The sequence below is a fragment of the Corvus cornix genome, chromosome 21, assembly GCF_000738735.6.
Source record: "Corvus cornix cornix isolate S_Up_H32 chromosome 21, ASM73873v5, whole genome shotgun sequence".
Classification (NCBI taxonomy): Eukaryota; Metazoa; Chordata; class Aves; order Passeriformes; family Corvidae; genus Corvus; species Corvus cornix.
The window spans coordinates 6,567,009-6,591,533 of record NC_046350.1 but is presented as its reverse complement, the minus strand read 5'-3'; the positions used below and the strand labels follow the sequence as shown (position 1 = coordinate 6,591,533).

The 24,525-nt window shown below is 51.1% G+C and overlaps 1 protein-coding gene across 7 annotated transcripts in view; it reads left to right on the top strand.

The window, feature by feature from the left end:
• Window positions 1–24,525, top strand: part of CASZ1 (castor zinc finger 1) — a 198,772-nt gene that overhangs the window by 121,158 nt on the left and 53,089 nt on the right. For 2 of the 7 annotated variants that reach the window (XM_039564076.1, XM_039564077.1), the window contains one exon: window positions 10,971–11,130. The exons of the other annotated variants lie outside the window; for them this stretch is intronic. In XM_039564076.1, coding sequence (XP_039420010.1) covers window positions 11,112–11,130 — 19 coding nt within the window. In that variant the 5' untranslated portion in view covers window positions 10,971–11,111. The remainder of the gene's footprint in view (window positions 1–10,970; window positions 11,131–24,525) is intronic. 7 annotated transcript variants of the gene reach the window in all.

Below are 24,525 nucleotides of genomic sequence, written 5' to 3'. Positions count from 1 at the left end.
GAGCACCAAGTTTCTGCAGGTTCGTATTCCTCTAGCATGTCCTTAGTCTCTGGATGACACCAACTCCAGGAAGCCCCTCCTGCAGTCCTTGGCTCTGGTGCCGTTTCCACGGAGGGATCTGGGCATACAGACCTGGCACCCAGCAGTCAGGGGGGCTGGGGCAGAAACCCTTGTGCTCTTCCGGAAGCCAATGGCTTCTGCTACTTTTTTTGTTGTTTGAATGCATGAAAAAAGTTTAAATGCGCATAGGCTCCCCTTACAACTCATTCTGTTGTCATTTCTTTGACTCCCCAAATTCTCTTCATTTTCAGGAGGGGAAGTCTGACTTCAGTGGCATCAGCACTTCCAAAATGCTGCACACTGACATAAGCAGTTCAGAGCGTGGGGCAAGGATTGTGCTGAAGCTGAGCCCTCATTAGTGTTGAAACAGGGCCGATCACCATTCTTTGGTTAAATCTGAATAGCTGCACTAATGGTCCTCATACACACATCTTTAAATTTTAGTTCATTTAGGTGGGGGGTCAATTTCTTGCCATAAGCCTGAAAATTGTAGAGTAAGATTTTCATCTTCACTGCTTGTATGGGAGAATTCTACTGTATGGAGGGGAGCGTTTTTTGATTTCTTTCCAGTTGGAGTGCGTGAAATAGTAGGGAAGTCTTGTCTAGTGATGATCTCAAATTCTCTAGCAGTGCAATGTGATGTCAGACAGACAGTATGTGGCTGGGTAGGAAGTGCAGACAGTGGGGGCACGAGTGCCTAACACAGGGGAAAACCATCAGTCCAAGGCTTTGGGAGGAACTGGAGCAAAGTCACCAGCGCAGATGCCAGAGCAAGGAACTGTAACTGTACATTTAATAGTTTAAGATGTTTGCTTTTATGTGACAGTTGCTGCTCAAGCAAACAGATTGGAGAATTCCAGACTTGCATGGATTTCAGGGATTTTATTTATATGTGTTCAGCACAGGACATGAATGCGATGGGAGCATAGGGGTTGTTTGAGCAGGAGAAGGGCCCAGTACCCTGCTCCTCCCTGACCTGTTCGCCTTGATTTTATGAGCTGAGCCTCACTCCTGTGTCTTACTCTTCCCTGAAGTCACTGACCTCACTCACCTGCTCCCTCTGCTCCTAGCATCATCCCACACTCCCTGGAGCATCCTCTGTCCTATTTCTCTGCTCCCTGATGTGTTACCCTGCTCCTGCAGAAGCCCGTGCCAGAAGCCCCATCTGGAAGTCAAACAACCATGCCCAGAGTGCTGGCCCTGCCCAGCCTCCACTGCCCAGCTTGGGGTGTAGCTGAAACTGTCCTGTGAGAACTGCAAGGCAGAGGCATGTTTTCCCAGTTTATTCTCCAAAAGGAGAGCCGGCAAGGGGTGAGGGGCAGACTCCTTGCAGCGAAGGTGTTAACAAATAGCAGGTGATTAAACATGACAAGCAGTGACATTTCTGTGTGGGGTTCTCAGTACCAGCAATGCCAAGAATGAAGCTATAAACCCTGACATTTTGTGTTATGCACTGAGGTTTTTAATAGACATCTTTCTCTCCCTCACCCCTGTTTGTTTCTTTTATTCCTCTATTCTCTTCTGTCCTCTTCTCCCTTTCCTCTCTCTTCCTGATCCTTGCCCTGGCTCTGCCCCATCCCAAGTGCCCCCACCTTCACTTCCCATGTCTCCCTCCCTGCTCTTATCTTTGCTCTCTTGCTTCACCAGACTCATTTGTTCGATGTCCTTCACTTTAGCTTTTGTTTCTCTGTTCCTCCCTATTTTCTTGTTACACTTTTTCCAAGATGTTTTGCTTTTCATGGCATCATTCACCCTTCCTTACTCTTCTCTTCCTCCTCCTAGCCGGTCTCTGCCATATGCACACGCTCGCAGTCTCTCACACATATGCACTCCCACACTTTATTGCACGCACACTGCCACTTCCCGCACACTTCCCTGCTCCCCCCCACGCTCCCGCTCTCTCCTGCTCTGTCTCTCACATACGCTCTCACTTGCTCTTTTCTTTCTGTGCTTCCCCTCTCCTGCTCTTCTTTGTCTTTGTTACTCCCTTCTGCTGTCATCCTCCCTCTGTCTGTTCTTTTCCACTCTCCCCTTCTCCCTCCCTTTCCTTTCTCTTTTTGGGGTCTGATGTAATACTCTAACCATGGGCAGGCAGGCCAGTTGCTTGTCAGGGAGCAGGTGTCCCACCCCTGAGTGATGTTTTTGTTAATAACATTTTTGCCCTGACTCAGAAGCCGTCATTTTGAAGATTGGTTGGTGGGGTTTTTTTAAGGACAGGAGCTGAGGAGGCTGAGCTTTTGGGAACAGTTGCTGGGTTTGTACTAAAAGGACTGCAACAGTTGTTCTGCTGAGCAAGAAATGTTGGAACAACTGCAGAGTCTCTCCCCACCCCCCTCCATCTATCCAAAGGGCATTTGGAGGTGACACCCAATGCACCGTCCCCCTTGCAGCCAGCTCTAATTGGAGCTGACGAGCTGCCGCTGGTTCTTGGCTTTGGAAATGGGGCACTTCTGCCACTGGAGTTGGTCCTACCCAGCCCTCTCTATTAGAAAAAACCTTTCCTCCTCTGCTGCCTTCTCCTGCTGGGGTTACGGGCACAAAATTAGCAAAATGCCAGAGTGACCAGAGCACTCAAACACAGAGCTCTCCTCCAGCAGGTCATCTGGTCTCCAGGGCTCAGTAGTTTGGCCCACCTACATGACCTGAACATAAGAAAGGGGTCTCCAGGCACAGAAGGATAAAAGGGGTCAATGGTGGTCATCGGCTCCCTGATCCACGACCTGCCTGGCTCACTGTGTCTTACCAGGCTGTGATCCCTTTCATGCAGAGGCGGGGTGCAGGGCATGATGCTTCTCACTAGGCAGGATGGAAATGGTGTGAGCAGGCCCATCAGAGCCCGTCCTCTCTGCTGAATCAGCCATGTTACTGCCACCAAGGCCAGGACCTTCCCACCTGGCTGGCACCGGTGAGAGCCACACTGCAGAAGTCATTGCAAAGTGCCTTCTGAGGACTCGAGGCATCTCCAGAGGCTCTTTGAGCGGCACAGCAATTCGTTCTCACATGGCTGCAGAATCTCTGTCTCTCCCCAGGTCCCTGGGGAAGATCTGTAGGGAGCTCCTGGAGAATTACCAGGCACAGGCTCTGTGCTGTGCATCAGGGATGTACCAGCCCATCGCTACAGCTGACACCTCTGCACTGAGAACACCCAGGGTGGGTGAGAGGCTCTCCTGGGTGGACAGGGAGGACAGAGACTGGGGAAGCTCCCGTGGGCAGGAGGTCCCCAGGTCCCCAGTGTAAATGGCTCAGCAGGTATTTGAAATGAGTTCAAACTAAAGTGCAGCTTCAGTCCCAGTATTTCCTCTTCCTTGACTTTGCCCTCATTCTAAAAATCAAAATACTTCCCCATAAAGACCCGCCTTCCCATAAAAAGGCCTGTCCCTCCCTGTCTGCCCAGGTCTTATTGATCAAGCACCACAGACGGTGGCTGCAGCTTCAGTTGCCAAGTAGGGCAGATCGATAGAGACTCAGGATGGGATTTTTGGCAGCTGGAACATATATTTGTTCCTCCTTCCATCCCACCATCCCTCTGGGAAATGGTCGGTGTCACAGTGAAAGCAGGCGGAGCAAAACTCCGTCCTCCCACTTGCCACTCACCTTGTGATCTGTCCTCCGTGCCTGGGACCAGAGGCCTCTGCGGGAGCATCTGTGAGGCTACAGAGAATGTGGGACGTGTGGAGACAGATTAGTCTCACCCTGCGCTGGCTCCCTCTCTGCTGCTTACATTTTGCAATGGGCAAGTTCACCCTTTTGTATACTGGGGCAATCCCATGGGTCATTCCAGGCTGAGAGCAGTATTTGTCCTTTATTGTTTGCACAGTCTCTTTATTTAACTAGTGTTTCTTCCCTCCCTAGATCCCAAGTAACTCCCCTCTGCCCTTCCCTGCTGTGGCTATCAGTGCTGTTGTCATCTTTCCAGAGATGGGGAGAGCAAGGCAGGGTGATGGGAAGGTGCTTCCTGAAGGCCAGAGGGGCTTGGTGCTGGACTTGGGGTTAGGGGCCATGGTTTCTGGCTGTCCTTTGGCAGCACTCAGCTCCTTGGCCATGGGCTTGGGACAGTGCTTCCCCACTCAGAGCCTTCCCAGGCTGCCCCGTCCGTGTGGGACCAAAAACTGTGGGCTGGTCTCCAGTGTGAACTGGGAGAAGGAGATGCAGAGGGCAGCATTGGGGAGGAGAGGGATGGTGTGCAGACTTGCATTGCTCTGTCCTGTCTGAAGAGCAGTTAGCTCTGCCAAAAGATGTCCTTAACCCTTGCTAGCTCTCCTGGCTGCCCAACCTCTGGCAGGTGCCGAGCGCCACGCACAGAGAAGTTAATGAAATGAGTATTTTGGGGAGGGGGGAGGGAGGCTCTGTACTGCACCCTGGGGCCCTGGGTTTATTAATGGTGACCTGCCATTAAAGACTAAAGTGCTAACCTGGTCATATTTAGCAGCTTTCAGTGGTATCCCAGTGGTCTCTGCCTGCAATATCAACTCCTGCTTTCCCCTGCAGCCCCAGCTCAGCAGGAGCTGACTCCAGAGTTTCTCTGCTACAATGAGTCTGGTGGGCAGCACTAAGAAGTCTCTGTGCTGCTGCTGCGAAACAGATTTCCACCTCCTCCTGCTGCTCCAAGCAGCTTCCCCCTCTTACTGCCAGATCTTGCCAGGCAGCGCTTGGAAAAGAGGACCGAGTCCTGGCATCTTCATGATCTCCTTTATACAGACAGAGCCTGGGGGTCACTAGGAGAGGGACATGTGCCAGCATGAAGCTCAGAGGGTTTGGCCGTGAAGGAGAGGCATACTCCGGCTTTGCAAAGCACTTCCACAGAGCTCTCTGAGAAGGCGGTGGCAAATTATCCCTCTGAGGTGGCAGGCTGGGAAGCGAGGCAGCAGCTCTGCCAGACCTGATTAAAACAGGACTCGAGGCTAACAGCTTCGGGTCAGAGCAGGAGGGCTGCTCCCATTGCTGCTGTCCCTCTTGCTCCAATCTAAGGGGGATGTGGAAAACCCAAGCTTGGGGGGATGTTCCCTAGGAGATATCAGCAGTTGGATATTGCAGTGACAGGCACTTTAGAAAGATGCTGGGAGCTGCTGCTGCTGCTGCTGGTCCAGGCAGGGATCAGTGTTAACAGAAGAAAAAAAAACCCCCAGAGTTTCCTTGAAGCTAATTCTGCTCTTGATGCTTCCCCAGAAGCAAGATCCTGCTGTGCTCCTTGTGCCAACTGAGATTATTGCTTTCCCTGACCACTTCTTCCTGGATTAAAAACTCAGCACAGAGTATTTTGCTGTGTGTTATTCCGGGATACGCACTAGAAGCTCTATGTGGTGCAGACTCTGGCAGAGATACCAGGGAATCATGAGGCGTCTCCAGCTCAGGCTGCTCCTGCTGCTCAAATCAGGAGGTGGGGATGCACCTGCCTCCTTGCACTTCTGTTTGGCCGGAGGTGAGGGCACAAAGAGCGAGGCTGTAGGGATTTTCCTCTCTCCAGAGAGCCCCGTAAGCCACAGATCCCATGTCCTCACAGCCCTGCCCTTCATGTGGGCATGTTTGTCAGCGTGGGCTGCGGGCCATTCCCCAGCAGAGCCAGCGAGGGCAGGGGCCTTGTTCCAGCACAGAGCTCCAGCCCTCACAGCCTCCCAGCAGGATGAGTGCCGGTTTGGCAGCCAGGCTGGGGGCAATCCTCGCTCTCTCCTTTGGCTCTGTGCCCCAGCCGATCTGCAGCCAGGTTTTGCTGTAATCCCTACATCCTGTTGCAGGTCCTTAATCAGCTGGAGCCAGCCTGGAAAAAAAAACCAAAACCCAAACCCCAAACTGTCGTGGTTAAAGCTCCCCACTGCCAGGTGGTGGGGAGGGGTGGGCAGCAGCCTTCCTGGGCACCAGGTGGGAGACTGGAAGGGTTGGGAGAGATTACAGTTTCCTTGGTAGGTAGGGATGGAAGCAGAGAAAAGGGTATGTGTTTCTGCTGGGGGTCTCTGCAGGACCCACTCGTGCTGTTCCCCTGCAGAGTGGATGGGTCTGGGTTTGAGGCATTGATTCCTCCTGTCCTCCCACCGCTGGCTCAGCTATGGACAGTGCCCCTTCAGCCCTCACTGGGCAGGCTTGGAAACTCTCCGGGTTGTTGTTGAGTTGGTTTTTTTCCCATTTAATGCATAGAATAACACTGATGGGTCTGAACAGCTCCAGCCAGGCGACGAGGGGAAAGAATAACAAGCTCCTGAATGTCAGGCAAAATTATGGGCCATTGCTATTTAGGGTGAGTCTGGTGGATTTAGGGCCTCTCTGTTCTATTGTCCCGGCTGCTCTGAGCATTGGAGCAGGCGAGACACAAGTCGGGAATTTTATTGCAGAGCATGTTCAGGGGAAGGCTGGATCTGAGCGTTTCCGGAGTGAAACAGCAGCAGTGGGGCAGAGGGGACCGTTTCTGTTGGGAAGTTGGTGTGATGTGATACTGGAGGCTGGAAGTCCTGGAGAGGTGGTTATCCAGCAGAGAATAGAGCCCCCTTGCATCCTGGTGTCTGTCAGGAGTCAGCTCCAGATGTTCATCACATTCCCTGAGTCCATGTAGGTTTGGTCTTCATCCATCAGACCTGGGCTGACTGTCCGGCTGCTGCGTCCCTTGGCAGATCCTGCTGGTCCCCACTGCATCTCAAGAGCACATGGCTCCTTGTCTTTTCTTGTGAAGCATTGAGGAGTGTAGTTCATATGAAAAACAGTGCCTATATATGTGTGTTGAATGGGGATTAGGGGTTTTGGTGTCATCTCTTGGACTCTGGTTATGTAACCAGGGCTGGCACTGCACTCACATTGCCAGGTGTTAGGGAGAAAGGCCCAGCTGAAGAGCATAGAAGGACACAGAAAGGATGAAGAAGGTGTTACACAGTGTGATAGAAGTGGATTGTCCATGGGAAAGTGAAGTCTTCACAAGTCCTGAACAGGGTGTACCCTAAGCTTCCAGATTTTGGCAAATACATTCTGTCCCATGCCAGAGTGGGGAGGAGTGGCAGAGAGCAAGAAAGCCATTCATGCCTGGCTGTCTGGATAGGCGTGAGGCTCAGCAGGGTGAATTCTTTGCTTCTTTGGGGCTCTTTTTATTTGACTGGATTAAAAAGCCTATTTGAGTTTCTTAAACCATTTAATCTAAAATCCCCAGGTAGATGCGCCATTGGATTCAGTTTTAAGCTTATAAACAAAATAGGTCTGTGTTTGTCTCTTCTTTATTTTGTTCTAAAGAAGAGGGGTTTGACCTGTCCTCCCTGGAGCTGGGGGGGAGTTGAGCTTCTGGTGCTTATGAATCCCTGTGAGCTTTCTGAAGGGTGGGAAAGCGTGGAGGCTGGGGTGCTGGTGTGACCTTCCTGCAGCTCCAGGTTAGGTGTGGCCTGGGCAGGTGGCAGGAGAAGGGAACAGGAGCCAGGCTCCTCTGGCTGGTCCCCAGGGCTCGGTACCTACACAGAACATAGCTAAAATTCCAGTAGAACCATTGCTCTGCAATTAGTTTGGGGATGTGGAAAAGGAGACCATAGGAGATGGGAGAAAACGGGAGGAAAGCATGGAATGGTCTGGATAATTCCAGTTCCTGTAGTCCTTTGAGAGGAGCTGGTTCTCCTCTGCTCCCAGTGTCCAGCTCCTTCCAGGGTTTCCTCCTGCATCCATCCTCTCCACCCAGTCTCCTCTTGTCTCCTCTACTGTGCCATGTGGCTTATTGCTGCCACTCCCTGTGCTTCAGAGGAGGTTCCATTGTCCCCAAAATGGGACAGTTCAGGATTTGTTCGCAGGAGGGAGGTGCTACTGATGCCTACGGCAGCTGCAGGAATGTCACAGGTCTGTGGCCCACAGTGCCAGATGCTCCAAAGGAAGGTACCGAACCCACAGCAGGCAAATGTAAGATGATCTGCCCCTGTGTCCCCTTGATGTCCTTTCCATGTGTCCACAGAGATCACCTCGAGTCAGTGGTGCCTGCACACCTGTGTGGGGTGACAGTGGCAGTGCTCAAACCAACTTCAGTGGGAGCAGTGTCCCTTCCAGATCCTGTCCCCAGTGCTGGGAGCGCAGCAGAAGGGCTGGGCCATCCAGCTCCCTCGTGCAGCCATGGAAAAGCTCGTTCCAGCACGGCCGTAGAAGGGCTGGGAGGGCAGGCTGTCCTCACCTCTTGTGGGCTTTGCTGCGAGCAGAGAGGCCTCCGTGTCCAGGGCTTTCAAGGAGATGCTCTATGTAAGGGGAAGGTGGGAACAAGACTGTATCCTCCCCACCTTCCTTCTCCCAAGGAACTGAAGACAGACAGAGGGACAGGCATCTGTCCGATGGCAGCTTGAATAGGAGGGAGCCCCGTTGGCTTTGCTGAGGGAGCCTCTTTCTATATGGAAATGAAGAATTTAGGCTAATGGAGCTCAACCATCTCTAATTTTGCGATGGCAGGAGGATTTTGATTGAAAGTAATTAAGCAAGCTAGCTGTAAAATTAATTAAAGCAAAAGGGGGGGATTTTTTTATTGGATTGGATAGCGATATAGCGGCTGTCAAATGGGGGACGGATGGGGGTGACCTGAATTCTCTGCCCTCCCTCCTCCCACTCGGGACGTTTATGTCACTTTAATCTCCTTACAGCGGCTGGTGTGCATTTGTTTGAAATAATCAAGGAAATATGGTCAGAAATTGTCAGCTTTCAGATCTAATTTACCTGACAGCCCTGCGCAGACCAGTAAGCCTCTGTGTGCGTGTGTGTGTGTGGTGCATGCGACTGTGTGGTCATGGAGGACTCCTTGTCTCCCCTCTCCCCCGTTTTTGTTCGCTCTGTCTTCTCTTGATTCCTAGCAAAAATACTTCTGACATATCTGGGGCCACCCAGCACTTCGCAGGAAAAAAAAAATAAGTTTGACAATTTTCCTGTGGTCCCTTCTCCACCCCCACCTTCCCATTGCTGTCTCCTCCCAACCTGCTGCCTCATACTTGCACCATAACCAGCTTTAGGGTTTAGGCAATATAGGATTAGGGGAGGTGGCTGTAATTCTTTATTCCAGATGGCTGGCAACTGCTAAACCCACTGTCACAAGCACCGAGTTATAAAAATACTTAAATTAGGCCCTTTGTTTCAGCCCAGTGTCCCTGCCAAGCAGCTATCCTGGTGTCCTGCCGGGAGCTCAGCTTGCACAAAACAGGTGGGGGACTCTGAGTCCAGACTGTAATGATGCTGGGGAGAGGCTTCTCCGGACTCACACCTACCTGGGATTCCCTTGCTCAGCTCCATCTGCTTCTTTTTGCCTTTAGCTCTTAAAGAGAGATCTGCAATAAGAAAGAGCTGGGCATGAGCTGGTGTGTGCTCACTTAGCAGGTGAACATTCCAGTCCAGGGACATACAGAGGCTGCAATTCCTACACATCTGACTGGGTGGGTGGGGGTGTGCATATTCCTGACAGAAATCCCAGGCTTCCCCCTGGGCCTAACCCTGCAAGAACCCTGTGACCTGAGCTCAGCATACTGGAAACTGGGGAAGGAGGGTGACTACTGTAGGGCTGGTGTTTCCTCAGAGCTGCCCTGGTGCCTCACATCTGTCTTGCTAGGTTGGCTCTTACGGTTATTATTTATTATTTATTATTATTCATTAAGCACCAAGAGAATTTGGGCTTTTGTTTGTTTTGTTTGGGTCTCCATATAGAGGCCTTTGCTGAGGCAGACTCTGGTGCCAAGACCTCTGGCGCTTTTACAATTACAGCCCATGATCCTACTGTATTGTTTATGTAATGACTCTCAGTCCCGAGGGATTCTGCAGCCTTTCTTAGACCAGAGCACCTAGCACCTGGCAGGGAGAGTGCAGGGCAAGTGCTGGACCCTGGTGCCAAGGACAATCTCTGGGCTTTATGTCCCAGGGAATCAATAATATGTAGAGGGCTCAGGCTGGACCTGCTGTGAGGATCCACATGCAGGGGAGTTGATTAAGCTGCTTCAGAAGGAGCAGATGATTCATCCCTGCCTGGTCTCTGTGGTTGCAGGGTCTCTTAGTAGCTCAGACCTGATGTTCTGGCTGTTGGGTCTCTGCAGCCCACCAGTCTGTCTCATACAGTGAACTGAGTGACTGGTCCTTGTGGCCAGCTGATGTGACCAGTCCCTGAGTGTCCCAGAGCACCCCAAACCGTCTCAGCACGGGGATTGAAACTTCTAGCTGTTAAGCAGATATGTGGAGGGCTCCACACCAGCTCTGTAACCTGCAGGACATGGGTAGGACTGGTCATGACCAGCCGCATGGGGCTGTGCTGAGGTGGGTGATGAGCTCATCACCATGATTCTTGGGTTTAATTCCAGCTTTGCCACTGATTTGCTTTGTATCTGTAGCCATGCGAATGCATAGCTTTGTGCCAGTGCTTCCTCATCAGTATAATGGGTATAATTAGGCTTCCCTGATTGAAGATGGCGCCGAACACTGAGTGTGCTGGCAGACTGTTTTCTTTTGTTTAAAAGTCCCTTCCAAAGAAAGGAGGTAAGACCAGATTTTAGGGTGCTGGTTCCCATATCATATTTCAGACATATATGGATTACGGTCTCTGGCAATACCCAACACTTTCCTTGTGGGACAGGTCTGCTCTGAAGAGTTGGCTTCCCCTAAACCTAACAAGACAGAGTTAGGTTAAGACTAAGTGCTTCTAAGCACTGTCTCCCCTGTATTCAGCAAAATACAGAAAGTGGCACTGCTGATCTTCTGTGTTAATTACAAATATAACAAAATGTAACATGAAGAATAGTCTAAATAATTTCATGGCCTGTTAACCAAAAGAGAGCTTAAGTTCTGGGACATGGACCAGGCTACCACTGATAATGGTATCTGAACTCAGTGGTGTCTGGAAGAAGGGTCATACCATGCTGGCTGCCCTGATTTCCCACTGTAGATTGCAAGACCAGATGATTAAGAGTGCATTAGATAATCTTCTAACATAACATTCCCTACAGGCAGTTACTGGCATTGCTGTAGAGACATCCTGAACGACGTGTTGGAAAAGGAAGTGCACAGGACAGTCTTTCTGCATTGTGAACATGTTTGAGACCCCCATGCAAAGCTGTGCTCTGTTCTGACTCCAAGTCTCCTCAGACATGGCCGAGGAAAATGCATGTGAGTGCTGACCTGGGGGCACCTTCTGTTGTTCTATTTGCACCTGCTTGTACTTGTTCAACACCTCTCCCCTCTCAAGCACTGCCACTCTCACTGCAAAGGAGTCTGGAGACCCTGACTCCAGCACAGCCAGGAGTTGAGAAACATCCCGTAGTTGGGTGAATGGGATGAAAAGTTCAGATTTGGGTGGTGTTTCTTTTTCTCTCCGTTTAGTGTGAGTGGCAGTGGAAAGGCATAAGCTCCCTCCTGTCACTGATGTGGTGTCAGCTGGGAAATGATTCTCCTGAGCTGAGCAGAGTGACATGAGCATAAGATCAGTCAGAGAGAGATCAAGCCCAGCAAGTCGGAAACAGCTGAGGCACTGGGCTGAGTGTCTGGAGATGAGCTGCCCATCCTCAGTGAGGAGAGTCCTCCAGAAAGGGACTGGCAGCTCAGCTAACATCAGTTCAAAGAAACCTTGGGAATGTGCAGAGAGACCTCAGGAGTGAGTCAGAAGACAGACACCTATACTTGCCTTTCCTGTGAACTGCAGACCCTCACACAGCAGCCTGCTCCAGTGCTGAATCCCAGCTGCTGTTCCTGTGCATCCAGCTGGCTTGGGGCAGCAAAAGGAAGAAAAAGCCAGAGCCAGCAGCTCAGCTGATCAGGGGTTTCAGGCAGAGGTTGCGCTGCTTGGCTTGCAGTGGATTCAGGGGCTTACTTTGGAAACTGTCTCTAGGGCAAGTCTGAACAAGCCAGTTGCACTTAATTTCCCAGGGAGGTAGAAAAGCCACAGAGAAAAAAAAAAAAGGTGTTGCAATAGAAGGTTTGGGGATAAGAGAACACAGTGTTGCTGGCCAGACAAGGCTGTCAATGAAGACGTATCTGTCACATCCCATTTACTTCCCTGGCAGTGGGACCCAAGGACCTCACTAGGATTCAGGAAGGCTTCTGTGGAGACATCCTGAGCAGGGAAGGGGTTGCTGAATGGGACAAGGCAGCAAGGGAGGCAGGGAGAGTCTTGTGTCACACAACTCAGCTGCTGGGGCCCAGTTAAAACACAGGTGTAAAGTGAAAGGACATCCCCCTTCTCCCTTGCTTCCATCTCATGTTCTCTGTGGAGCCCCGTGCAAGTTTATCACACCCAAATGCAGTAGAATCACCAAGGCTGACAGGGTCTTGGTTTCATTAATTCTGGACCCTGGCATGCCAGCCCTCCACCCTGGCACTTGTTTGCAAGACTGTTGTGGCTGGTGCAGGCTTCCTCATGGCTTAATAAACCAGCACCTTGAAAGTCTGGGCTGAATTCAAAACATCATAGAATTCTTTAGGTTGGAAAAGACCTTTAAGGTCATCAAATCCAACCATTAACCCGACACTGCCAAGCCCACCTCACAATGGGAGTTATCCTCCAAGAAGGATCCTCCAGCAGGCACGCTGGGTCCCAGTGTCCTCACGTGGGTGACTTGTACTGGTGCAATACTGGGACTTCTGGAGCTGTCTACTGACGTTTCCTCCTCCTGCACTCCAGCAGAGGGAAGGGAGGCTGTGGGCTGGTGCTGGGTGTCTCCATGTACATCCTCACAGCAGTAGGGCAGTCCCCAGGTCAGGTCAGATCCACACTGCTCCCCAGACAGACCAGGATCCAAGTCCTAGATTTGGGAGAGGCTCAAGGCAGCACTCCCTGAGTTCCCTCTGCGCAGGAGATACACCCTCATGGAGCTGTCATTTTATTTGCAAACTGAGCAATTGTACTGGAAGAGATTTAGCAAACATGGGACTGCACAATGCTGTGTGTACTGAGTCACACATCAGGGCTGGAGCCTGCTAGCACTGTGAGCTACTGAGGCAAACATTTGAGAATAGCTACAATAGGCACCAAAAATATCTTCAGATGAGATCTTTCTGCGTTGCTGCATGTTGGGTAACAGGGAGGGCTGGCAACCTAAGCTTAAACTCTACCCACATGCTCTAGAGCTCATCCTGGGCAAGCCAAGCTACTGGGAATAGGAACAAAACAGAGGAAAAGCAGGTTTTCTTCTGTAAAGGGAGCTCTGATTAGCCAACTTCACATGGGTTGGGAAAGTTCTGGCTCTGGCAAGAATTTAGGGATTGATCCTGTGATCCTGGCTCTGGCTGCATTTCAGGAGGGAATGACCCCAGAACTACTACCATGCTGTTGGATCTGCAGCTCACACCTGCAGACATCAGACAAGATGTCTTCTGTCTGTTTTTAAAGTTCCCAGGCAAGGGAGCTGCTTTTGAAATCTCTTGTGGAAGCTCTCTCTATGGCAAGATTTTTCTCAGGGGTTTGCTCTGCGGTTGCTTTTTCCGCTCTACTACTCTTTTAAAATAGAGAAGCCACTTCCCCAAAACCTGGCTCTGGCTTCTGAGACACAATTCCCCAAACACAGATTTTGCGGGCTTGTCCAGGCCATCTCAGCAGGATGGGAGAACAGGCAGCAGAGGTTCTTGATGCTGTCTGATGTGCACATGGAGGGCAGGGCTGGCGGTGACCACTGAATCTGATCAGCCTTCTGCCAGGTGACCCTTCAGCATCCTTTCCCCAGTCCCTCAAACCCTTTCCTTGCATCCTGCTGCTCTCTACACCCTCGCACTGGGGCTGGGATTGTACCTTGGCCTTGCTGCGGCCACTTCCTGCCTTCCAGCACACGATCTCTCCCACTGGTTTTGCAGCCGTTTTTTCTGCCAGCACAGGGCACTGAAAAGTGCTGGCACTGCCAAAAACCCTGTGTGCACTACGACTCCCCAAACATCCCTTTATTTTTATTGTTCTGTTAATTACTGTTTAAACTTTAATAAGTCACTTCGTCAGGAGGGGGGACCTGCAGTGAGGTTTCTGTGCAAACACTGGGCCCGGCAGTGACTCTAGTGTAACATAACCCTTTATACAATGTGGGAATGTTTAGACTGTAACAGAAACTTGTTATTTTAATGACAGTTAAAGGGGAAAAAAAAGAAAGGAGCGAATGAAAAAGGGAAGCAAGTTTGTTGGGGAAATGGCTCATCTCAATCTCTCTGTCTGGCCTCTTTTCTCTTGGCTTTAATGATATCTGGATAAGGAGGCTTTATGGCTTCAGTTGAGGCAAGTCTTGTTCCCAGAGATGCCCTGTACAAGGCAGTATGCGATCCCTTCAGTTCTGCGGGCTGAGGCCAACAGCGGAGAGATGCTGATGGAAGCAGCATGGCTTGATTTTGCTCAGACACAGCAGCAGATGCCTATAGCCAATTTGAGCTCAGTCTAATTATTCTGACCCACACAAGAGACTTTCCCTTTCTATTCAGAGCTTCTTCCACTGGTTAAGTTTTTAAGTAGCTGTGCTGACACAGATGCTGGCATGTCATAGATAGGAGGGGTCCAACATCCCATGGAAAAAATGGACCTTGGAGCAAGAAGATGATGCTTCATTTTGACTCCTCAAAATGAGGACTCATGGAGACCTGAGAGGAAGGGAGAGAACCTGGCTCACACTCTTGGCAGTGGGAGAACAGAGGATTCACAGGCATCCTTGATTTTGGATTGTGACTTCTGACATCTGCATTGCTTTGAGGTAGTGGAGAGTGCTTGTGCAGTGGCTGCTGTCACTGCACCACAGCACTGAAGTCACCTCCAGGTTTGGCTTGGCTATATTTAGCACTCATTATAGACAAGGCCATATAGAGTGATATATATGATCTGAAAACCTTCAGCTCCTACTGACCTCTGCTGCTGCAGTGAAATCCCCCAAATCTGTACGATCTGAGTGAGGAGTGATGTGAGACCAGAAGGGAGAGCTCCCATGTTTTCCCTGACAGAATTCCATGTTCCCCCTCCCCACGCTGGTCACTGGTCTCTGGCAGTGCTGGTCCTCTGGGAAGCCCAGCTTTTTCTGCCAGACCTGGCTGTTGGGTCCACAGGGAATGAGGGGAGAGAGGTGTAAAGAAGCTGTGGGGGTGCAGGCTGGGGCACAAGAGCTTTGGCAGGAGATGCTGGGAAGGAGAAAGGTGGAATAGTGCTGGGAACTTGAGGAAAGAAGAGGGGAAAAGAAGAGCGCCTTAAGGCCAAGGCCAGCAACTGGGAGGGGAAGGGGGACACAAAGGGCAAAACTTTGGAGGGGAGAAGAGGTTAGGAGGGTGTGGGGTGTAAGGAGTACTTTGCTGGGAGAAAGAACCTTCCTCAGGTGCCAGCTCATTGCCAGGAGTCCAGTTCCGCTGTGCAGGGCCCCTCTCTCCTCTTTGCTAAGTTTCTGTTCAGAAGCGGGAGCCTGGGGGCTCCCTTGCACTCCATAAAGCTCTTTGGTGAGGATGAGTGTAGGGTGGGCTGGGAGGGGATGAAATCATGGGCCTCTGGGGAGTGTGTGTTTTCCCAAGTGGGTGAGCATGCAGGGAGCAGGCCAAAACAGTTCATGCTTTCCTCACCCGCTGCTGGGGTTGTGATTATTATTGATTGGGTTTGCTGTTCTCGGCACTTTGTGTTTTTCCAGCTGAACATTGGCTGCCCCTGGAATTTTTTTTTTTTTTTTTTTCCCCTCTGCTTTAGTTCAAATACCCACAAACATGGCAGATGGGGCAGGTGTATGCCCAGCTCTGTAGCAGCCAGCACTGCAGTGCTGGGCTGAGCCTGCTCTGGGGCTGCACAGGCCTGGGAGAGTGCAGGGGTCTGTGAAAGGTACCAGTAATGTGCAGACCTGCTGTCAGTAGGATTAAATTCATAGGTCTGTATTATCTCTGGGTGTACGTCATACAAAAAGGTAAAGAAATCTGCTCTTGTAGAAAAACCACTGTCAGGGCTTCATGTTGGAGCAAATAATAGGGGCATGCAGAGGGATTCTCATGCTTGGGCATGTATAACGTACAGCTGGCTTAGGGTGCATAAACTTCAATCCCAAAGCCAAAGGGCCAAGAGAATGGTAGCTGGAGATACAGTTTTGTTTCATTTCCAACACGTGGTCATGACTTTCAGACCCCACGAAGCCCCTCATGTTGGCCTGCTCTCCCTCCAGCCATGCACTCGTATCCGTCCTCCGCAGAGCTGTGCCTGCTCATGGGGCCAGTGGCAGGAGCCGTCCCTTCAGGAATGGTATTTTCCAGGTTCCTGTGTGAGGCCAAACATGTCCCAGCTGCAAAAATAACTGGTCTGTATATCCTGTGGAAACAGGAGCAGCAGCGACACATCTGTCTGGTCTGGGCAGAGCCAGCTTGTAACTAATGCCCCAAAGGGGCATCAAGCAGCTGCAAGCTCCTTGTCAGTGTGCAGAACCCAAAATAGAGGCCTTTGGGGAGGACTGGCCCCTTGGAGGGGGAAGCTCTGCAGTGGGCAAAGCAACAGATACCTCTGGGCCTCTTGCAGGACCAGTGTGTTCCAGCAAGACATTAATATTGACTGGCTTCCCTGGCCCAGCTCGGGGCGTGTGGGCTGCTGGCATGGCCGGGTACACGCATCCCCCAGAGCAGCCCCAGCCTCCTCCTGGTTCCCTCCTGCCTTCCCCATGGCCAGTGGGGTCACTTTGGTTGGAGAGTGTAAGCAGAGCTCAAGGATAGAGCCCCCTGGACGGAGCCAAGGAGCCACCGAGTAAAAACGCTGAGGTTTTCCTTTTCTGTACAGCGCGTTTCCCTAAATTGCCTTTGACTGTGTGCATCGCTAATGAAAGTTTATGCCCTTGTTAGAAGGACAGGCAGGTCCATTCCAGTTAGGGCTGGGTCTATCCTTCTGCCAACTACCCTCCCCAGCACACACACACACACTTTCACTCACTCGCCTCTCCCTGGTGAATAAGTAGAGGCTGTTTAAAAAAAAAAAAAGAGAGAGGGGGAAAAAAGAGGAGGGGAAAAAATTTCCATATTTGTGTAAGTTGCTTTAAAAGCATTTTATCATGTCATAAAAAAAAAAGGAAAGTACTCTCGGAAATTGATCCTGCACAAGAGCCCATTGGACAGAAGGACGTTGGGATGTTAATGGCTATTTTGCTCCAGGGTGGCTTATTAAAAAATTTATACATAAATGCTTAAAATTGCATAAATTATTTAAAAAAAAAACATAGTAAGCAATTTGCAATCCCGATCTACTTTTCCTCTTTTTCTTTCCCTCGTCATTCTTTTCTTCGCTTCTTTCCTACAAAAAGAAAATATTCCTTCCCACTTCTCTTACCCTTGTCCTCTCCCTGTCTGAAAATGTGATGTGCCCAAAATTGTACATGTCTGTCGGTAAAATAAATATGATTTTAAATGGTATCTACCACTGACCAGCAGAGCTAGCTGCAAGGGGGAAAAGAAACAAAAAAAAAAAAAAAAAGGGGAGAAGAAAAAAGAAAAGAAAGAAAGAAGTTTGGATATGATGAGTGTTTCTCGCAGGCGTGGAATGTCACCCACATATCCTGGAGATTGTACTGGGGAGGTTTATGATGGTTTCCCATTGATTTGTTTCCCCGACGCAGCTGCCGACCTCTATTGAGGGACAAACATAATCAGCACTGACGCAAATTAGATGGTTATTCGTTTTGAAAATTGACAGAAAAACAATAAAAAAGATGAAATGCTCCCAAATCAATAGATATAATGAAATTCAAATAATCCGAGAGATGAGGTCTCCATGGCAACTGATAATGTGGAAAAGAAAACAATTTAATAAAGGACAGACACACTTTGAAAACAGATTGGGCAAAGGGAAGGCGGGGGGGCGAGGGAGCAAGGGGGGGCTGTGGGTTGGGTGGTGGTGGGAGGGGGCAGCGGGAGGAGGTGGTGGTGGGGAGCCAGAGCCACTGCCTCTCCGGTTGGTTAGCAGTGCTGTAGTGAAGGATCACTGTCCATCCCAAGGACGCTTGCCATAATTAAGAGAGGCTTTCGGTCCAGAAAGTGCAGATTCAGGTTTTAATACACAAAATTATTTCAGGAGCACTGAATCGGAAAGTCGTTTGTTATGACCTTCCTGAGAGGCCTGGAGCAGGGCATGTTGGAGGCGCGGCGGCTGAGCCAGCTGAGTTATGGCATATTTGTGTTTTTATAGTGCGGAGGGGAGGGGGAAGGGGGGAAGAAGGTTAAACAGTATTTACAGCTCAGTTGTTTTCAGAAAGGAAAGAGAAATAGAGTTCATGAAAAGATGCGAGTGGAAGAGAGAGAGGGAGAGATCCCTTGCCCAGCACACACACTCCGCTGGGACGTCAGCTCCAGTGAGACACTCCCCGGTGCTCTGTCTGCCTTAAGGTGTGAGGTGCAGATGGGCTGGGGGGTACAGAGGGGCTCTTCGGTGGGATTGGGAATGTGTCTGTCCCTGCCGCAAGTCTGGCTGCAGGGTCCAGCTGGGAGTCCACTGCCTTCTTGCTCCAAGCTGCAGAATAAACTGCATCTGGCGTGCGGGCTCATGCTGAGAGCGTGCGTGGAGTGAGTGCACGCGGGTGCTCTGCTCACACCGGTGGCCGCCTGTGGTGGCTGCACGTGTGGCTGCTCATGGGCTCTGCGTGGGTGCTGGTGGTCTCTGTGGGGTGCTGGCTGCGTGTGTGGGGCTGAGCGGAGCCAGGTGCGTGCGGGGTGCAGGTGCTGTGTCTGTATGTACATATATGTATGTGCGGATGTGACACCTGTACAGTCACAGCTACACAGGCTGGTGTGCCTTAGCATGTGCATGCAGTTGTGTGTGTTTGTGTGCAGGGTCATGTGTGCCTCTGCATGTGATAGTGTACCTGCACAACCACGTTTCTGTACACGTGTGTGTTCCCACGGATGGGTGTTTGCAGTCAGTGATAGCACAGGCACATGGATGGGCTCACGAGGACACAGGGGATAAGAAGATGAGCCCTAATGACCAGAAGGAAGAGCAGCAAAAGGCAAGACACGGAATTAGAGTGGTGTGAGCACTGGGAAGCATGGGGTGAGTGCCCACGTGGCCCAGCCATGGGTTTGCTCTCCCGTGCCGCTCTGACAGGACTGCTGAGTTAACAACTCAGGGATGACCCACTGCTTTCACACCAGAGCTCATTCTCCTCTGGCCTGATCATTCCTTCCAACAGGATGGAAGCATTTCTTGTAACCACACTGCACAGTATTTGCTGGTCGCAGACATCTTCAGGGATTCAAGAGCCCTTGAGCTCCCAGTGCTGTGCGTAATGGGTACCTGCTCTGGATTCACAAAAGAGTTCCAGCCCCACTTGGGGATCACAGAAACCTCTAAGGGCATGTGTGCCCCCTTTGCACACCCAGCCCAGAGCAGTTACAGCTCAGGCAGTAGCCAGGGGCTGTGGACAGGACATAACATGAGCTGAAAGGCTGAGATGCTCTGGTTTGCTCTTTGTATGCAGCCCGTGCTGAAGTTTCACTCACCTCCTTCAGGCTGACACACTGATTTGCTTTGCAGGACCTTGAAAGACCACAATAATGAACTTTTTCTGGCCCTGCATTTCTTAGTGGTGCAACAAGCATTCACGCTCCCAACTCCTATTTAGCTCCAGACTTCCCACTGCAGTTAATTAGCAGTCGGCATTCTTCGTTGGGTCTGAGCTTAATAGTGCTGAAAGGGATTGCAAATTGCTCTTAGACTGCTGACCAACTACCAAAAGGGTCAGAGGGACCCTATTTTAGGAGCTGGCTCACTTAAGCCCTGCCCTCGGTTAGGGATGAGCCCAGCCTGACACCAGGGAGCTGCTGTCCACTGACTTGGGTCATGGTGGGTCTGGGTTCTCTGTAAAATCATGCATTAAAGACGGTCACCAAGAGGGACTGATGAAATTTCAAGGAATTCCCTTCTGAATCTGTCCTTTAAGAGATCTGTTGTCTCTCCCTGGTCCTTTTTATTCCCCCAGTGTCAGGTATTTGCAGCTAAGTCTGGTTCCCTCTTGATCTCACCTCCCTGTTTCCCTGCACCCTTTGTCTCGACTCTTTCAGCCTTTAGAGAGGGGTCTGTGCAGTGTTTCCAAGAGGCTCGTGTCTTGGCCTCATCTTCATTCCTTGGGAGCTGGCTCCCACACAAGCTAGCAGGCTTTGCTCCAGAGGCTTTCCCAGCCCTCTGCTTCCACCACCCCTTCCCTCCCTCCCTGCATCCACTGTGTCCTCCTGGCACAGCACTCCAACCATGCCAATATGGAGAGGTGAAATTAGGCACTGTGTTTGCATTTAGTTGCCCTGACAACATGTCCAGCTTCACAGGGAGTTTTCTAAGGGCCACAGCCAGTCTGCAGGGACGTAAGGGTGATGAGCTCGTTTTTGCATCTTTCCCCTTGGTTTTCTTCACAACCTGTGGGGAGGTTGACGGCAGGATTGTGATGTAGATGTTAGCAGTTCTGCTTGATTTATAGAGTTACTTAGGCTGAGTGAGGCTACTTGTGCTCCTCTGGATAGTAAACCTTTTAACCGAACTAAAAAATTAATAATAAATAAATAAGGTAAGGAAGAGAAACTGGATCAGAAAAGCTGATCCTCTTGGCCTTATGTTACCTGAAAGAAAGATGGTGAGGACAGAAGGCTCCCAGGGAGCTGCTGCTCAGCCCGGGGAGCCCAAGACCCCGCTCACTGCATTGGGTTGGAGCACTGAGAGCAGGTTTTCATGGGAAGGAAACTGCTGAAATGTCTTATCAAAGATCCTGCATTGACAAATGAACTAGGAAGTTTGCAGCAGGACACAAGGGACTTTTGAGCTTCAATCGGTCCTCTATCAGTGCTTTTCCTCTGTTGTTATTTGCTTTGCATTAGTACCTAAAATTGCAGAGGCACTGGGCCCACTAAGCTGAGCAAGAAATCCTGTCCCAGTGGGTGACCCATGAAGGGATGAAGGGGAGCCAGGGCAGAAGGGGAGCCCGCATGATGTCCTTTGCCCAAAGAGAAGGAGCAGTAGCAGAGTGGGGAGCAGAATCAGAATTCCTGACTCTGTTCCCCACTTTTTTCCCTCTTCTTTACATTCTGCTCCTTTTGTTAATTGTAGAAGCTTCCTGTGTTACTTGTATGCAGAAAGACGTTCTTTTCTGGTCCTTTGGAGGTTCCAGGGCACATGGGTGCAGAGCAAGGCAAAGGGAAGGGCAGAGATGAGGAGCTTTGCCTCAGCGCTCGGGTGAGAAGCAGACCCTTAGTGGGTCTCCCCGTGAGGAGCTGGGGGTAGGCAAGATCAAAGCACATTTAGAGTAATTTTTGAGATCTGCTTGGGAAAAGGTTCAGACGTGCGTTACTAAAGAGCTGTGAAGAAGGATTAGTCCTATCCTTGCTCAAAGTTGAACCACTTTCCCCACCAGCTGTGCCAAATGCCTGTGAAGAGCTGGTGGGGCAGCAGCAGAGCAGGTCAGTGGTAGGTGAGAGAGGAGTGTCAGAGGAGCCTGGTGGGGTGAGGCAGAGGAGCCAGGGGAGGCTGTCACCGTTCAGCCATGGAGGGGAGAAGGGCCCTGAGTCGGGCTGGGTTGTGGCAGGGCAGGTGAGGAGGTGCTTGCAGCAGGATGCGGCAGCTGAGGAGGCAGCACAGTGCTGAGCATTTGAAGGTGTCCATCGTGCTCTGCTGCCTGCCAGCCAGCTCGGCTCTCCAGCAGGGACTCTGCAGACTCTGGAGGACTTTTTGAGTTGCAGTCCACTGCACCATTGCAGCAGGAGTGGCTGTGCTATGGCCAGCTCACTCCTAGTGTGAGGTCTGCACTGCCTTTCTCTCCCCGGCCAGTGATATATGGCATAAATTAGGCCTCTGAAGGGGGATACTGCATCCTTAAGAAGAAATATGTCCTCATTTTTCTTAAACACCGTTTGCACTGAGTGAAATGTTTAGAAGGGACGCTGAGGGATAACTTTATTTCTTACTAGGGAGTTCAGAGCCGTTCAGTTAAACCCATAAAACACTGGGAGTAGGGAAGCTGACAGCCTGCCCGTGCATTAGAAAAGCCATTACTCATCTAGGGGAAGTTCACCCCATGCTGGAGCCTTGTGTTATCAATGGGGTGGTCCACAGGAAGACATGGGATCATCTCCCTTGGCCATCTAAGGGGTCAGTAGGATGCTCAGAGGTAGAAAAGACTCTGTAACAATCCAGCACAGTGACATAGAGTGCTGATACAGAGACCCCAAAGCACTGGGTAAGGCTCACTGGTGGATAATCGTCCTCATTCCCCCTCCCCTGCATGGGGAAACTAAGGCACAGAAAGCTGGGGAGACTGATGGTTACACTGTGATTGGAAACCAGGCTGGGAGCCAGCATTTCTGGTTCATAATCCCCAGATCGAATCACCAAAACCTAATTCCCTTCCAGAGGCAAGGAGTGAAAGTCAGGGGGCCTGACCTCCGGTTCCGTTTCTGTCACAAAGCTGTGTTCCCAGGTGGAGTTGGGAGTCTGATTCCATCTTCATTGCACCAACATCCAGCCCTTTCTTCCTGGTGGGATTTAGAAAGTCTGGAAGATCAAGGCAAGGTCTTGTAGATAATAGTAATGGGAATTCCTGTCTTGGGTGGTGGTTGGTGGTGTGGTGGGCTGCATTACAGGTGTGGGTGTGAGAGCTTATGCTCTCACCCAGGCACCTGGCCAGTGCAGGCTGCCATCATTCCCCCACTAAGAGCCTGTTTGAGAGGACAGGGCCACCCAGGGCACCCAGAGTCCTGGCAGACAAGGCATCAGCCACCGAGGAGGTGGTGACTTTCTCTTTGCTATTTTATTTTTGGAGGCTTGACACCAAAAGATTTAATATTTGTTTGAAATGAGAAACAGTTCTCGAGTGAATTTGGAGAGCCTGGGAATTAATGTCAGACCCCCCTCCCCTCCCTAAACATCCCTCCTCCCCGTCAACTGAGTCCCCCCCTTTCAATTTCTGAAGCTTGCTGATTTGAATATTTATAAATATCAGTAAATTATTTATTGTAGCAATCTGCTGTGCCATTTCACCAATCGCCGTTAACACTTTAGGGCTCGCTCTTCAGGAGGATGCGACTGGAGGAGACGGGCACCTGGGGGCTGGGAGCAGGCACTGGGGAGGGGGTCCTGCCTGCTGGCTGCGATTCCAGGAGGGCTTCTCTCTGTGGGCAGCACTGGAAGGGTTGAGATATTTGCAGGAGAGAATGGGGACTTCTGTGTCCAGTTCCAGGGGACACTGGGAGAGGACATGGCTAAAAAGGGAGGCTCGTGTTGATGGGGGAGGGCAGCGAGGGGGCTGCCTGAGGGGGTGGGCTGTTTGTGCCCTGTGGCATGCAGGGAGCTGGCCCTGACTTACAGCTCCGTGCTCATTACTCTTCACTTGTGTCTGCTCCCCTGAGGAGGAAAATTCCTCTCGGGTTTCTCCTGTCCCATTCTCTCCCTTCAGAATTACAATTCTGCACAGAAAATACACACTGCTCAGAGATGCTGTGGCTATTTTATGTTTGTGGAAAGGAGGGGGTCCCTATGTTCATAAGCTCTTCTCCCAGAGAAACCCCGTCAGCAGCACTGGAGCAGCCAAGTGGCCAGGTGAGAAACAGGAACAGCCCAGCCAGCTGGCAGCTCCAGTGCAGGGCACCAGGACTCCAGAGGCCATGGCTTCCCCCTGTTCTCAGGGTGTCCTGTTGCTCACTGCCCAGTGCTGATTTCTGTGCACTGCTCCTCACTGTCACCAGGAAATTACAGCTGAACTCTGCAGCAGAGAAGGTTGAGCAAAGGGAAGCAGGATGGGCTTGCTGGAGGGAACTGGTACTGCTCTCTGCCCCTTTGGGCCAGGGCTGAACCAAGCTCTGGGCGCTGCAGATAGGGAGAAAAGTAGCCCTTGTGAGTCTGTAGATGCCAGTGTGGTGGGCAGGAGCAAGTGAAGCAGCGAGGACTGCAGGCAGACTGTGCTCTGGGAGGAGCTGGCTGGGGGGACCAGAGCAGAGTCCCCAGCCTTTCCTCCCCACTTTATGGATGAGGTGTGTGGGGAGAGCCCTCATGGCTGTGGGAAAGCAGGGAGTGAAGCTGGCAGCTCTTCGGTAAGGACGCCCTGGCTGCTCACTTCATTTCTCCTCCCACGTCTTCGATTCTCCTTGTCCTGCCTGCCCAGTGCTGATCTAGAGCCTGTCAGGTCTGAGTCTTGCACCGAGGGCTTTCCCCAGCTCCTCGCAGACACGCACAGGCGGGATCCATGCTTCCAGGGCAGAGAAGGTTGTTAAAGAGCCTTTGTGAACTCCCCAAGGTCAGCCGGAACAGACAGCATCCACTAATCCAAGGTCATTTCCTGGGCTAAAAGCAATAAAATGTTTTATTGATAAACTGAAGAGGGGAGAATACACACTAAATCCACTCTAAGACATTGAGGGCCATGCCTGGGATGTTCTGCCTTTGCCCTGGCCCGGCCTGGGATAATACAGGTCTTCATGCTGGAGGAAAAATGTTTTCTGGTAGGGGCTGAACATTTGGCTGCCTTCCCTGCCTCCTCCCAGCATGGGGCTGGGCAGTGCCAGGGCATTGCTCCTGAGAAGCATGTTCCCAATGCTCCAGTGGCCTTCTGCTGTGAAGGTTTGGCT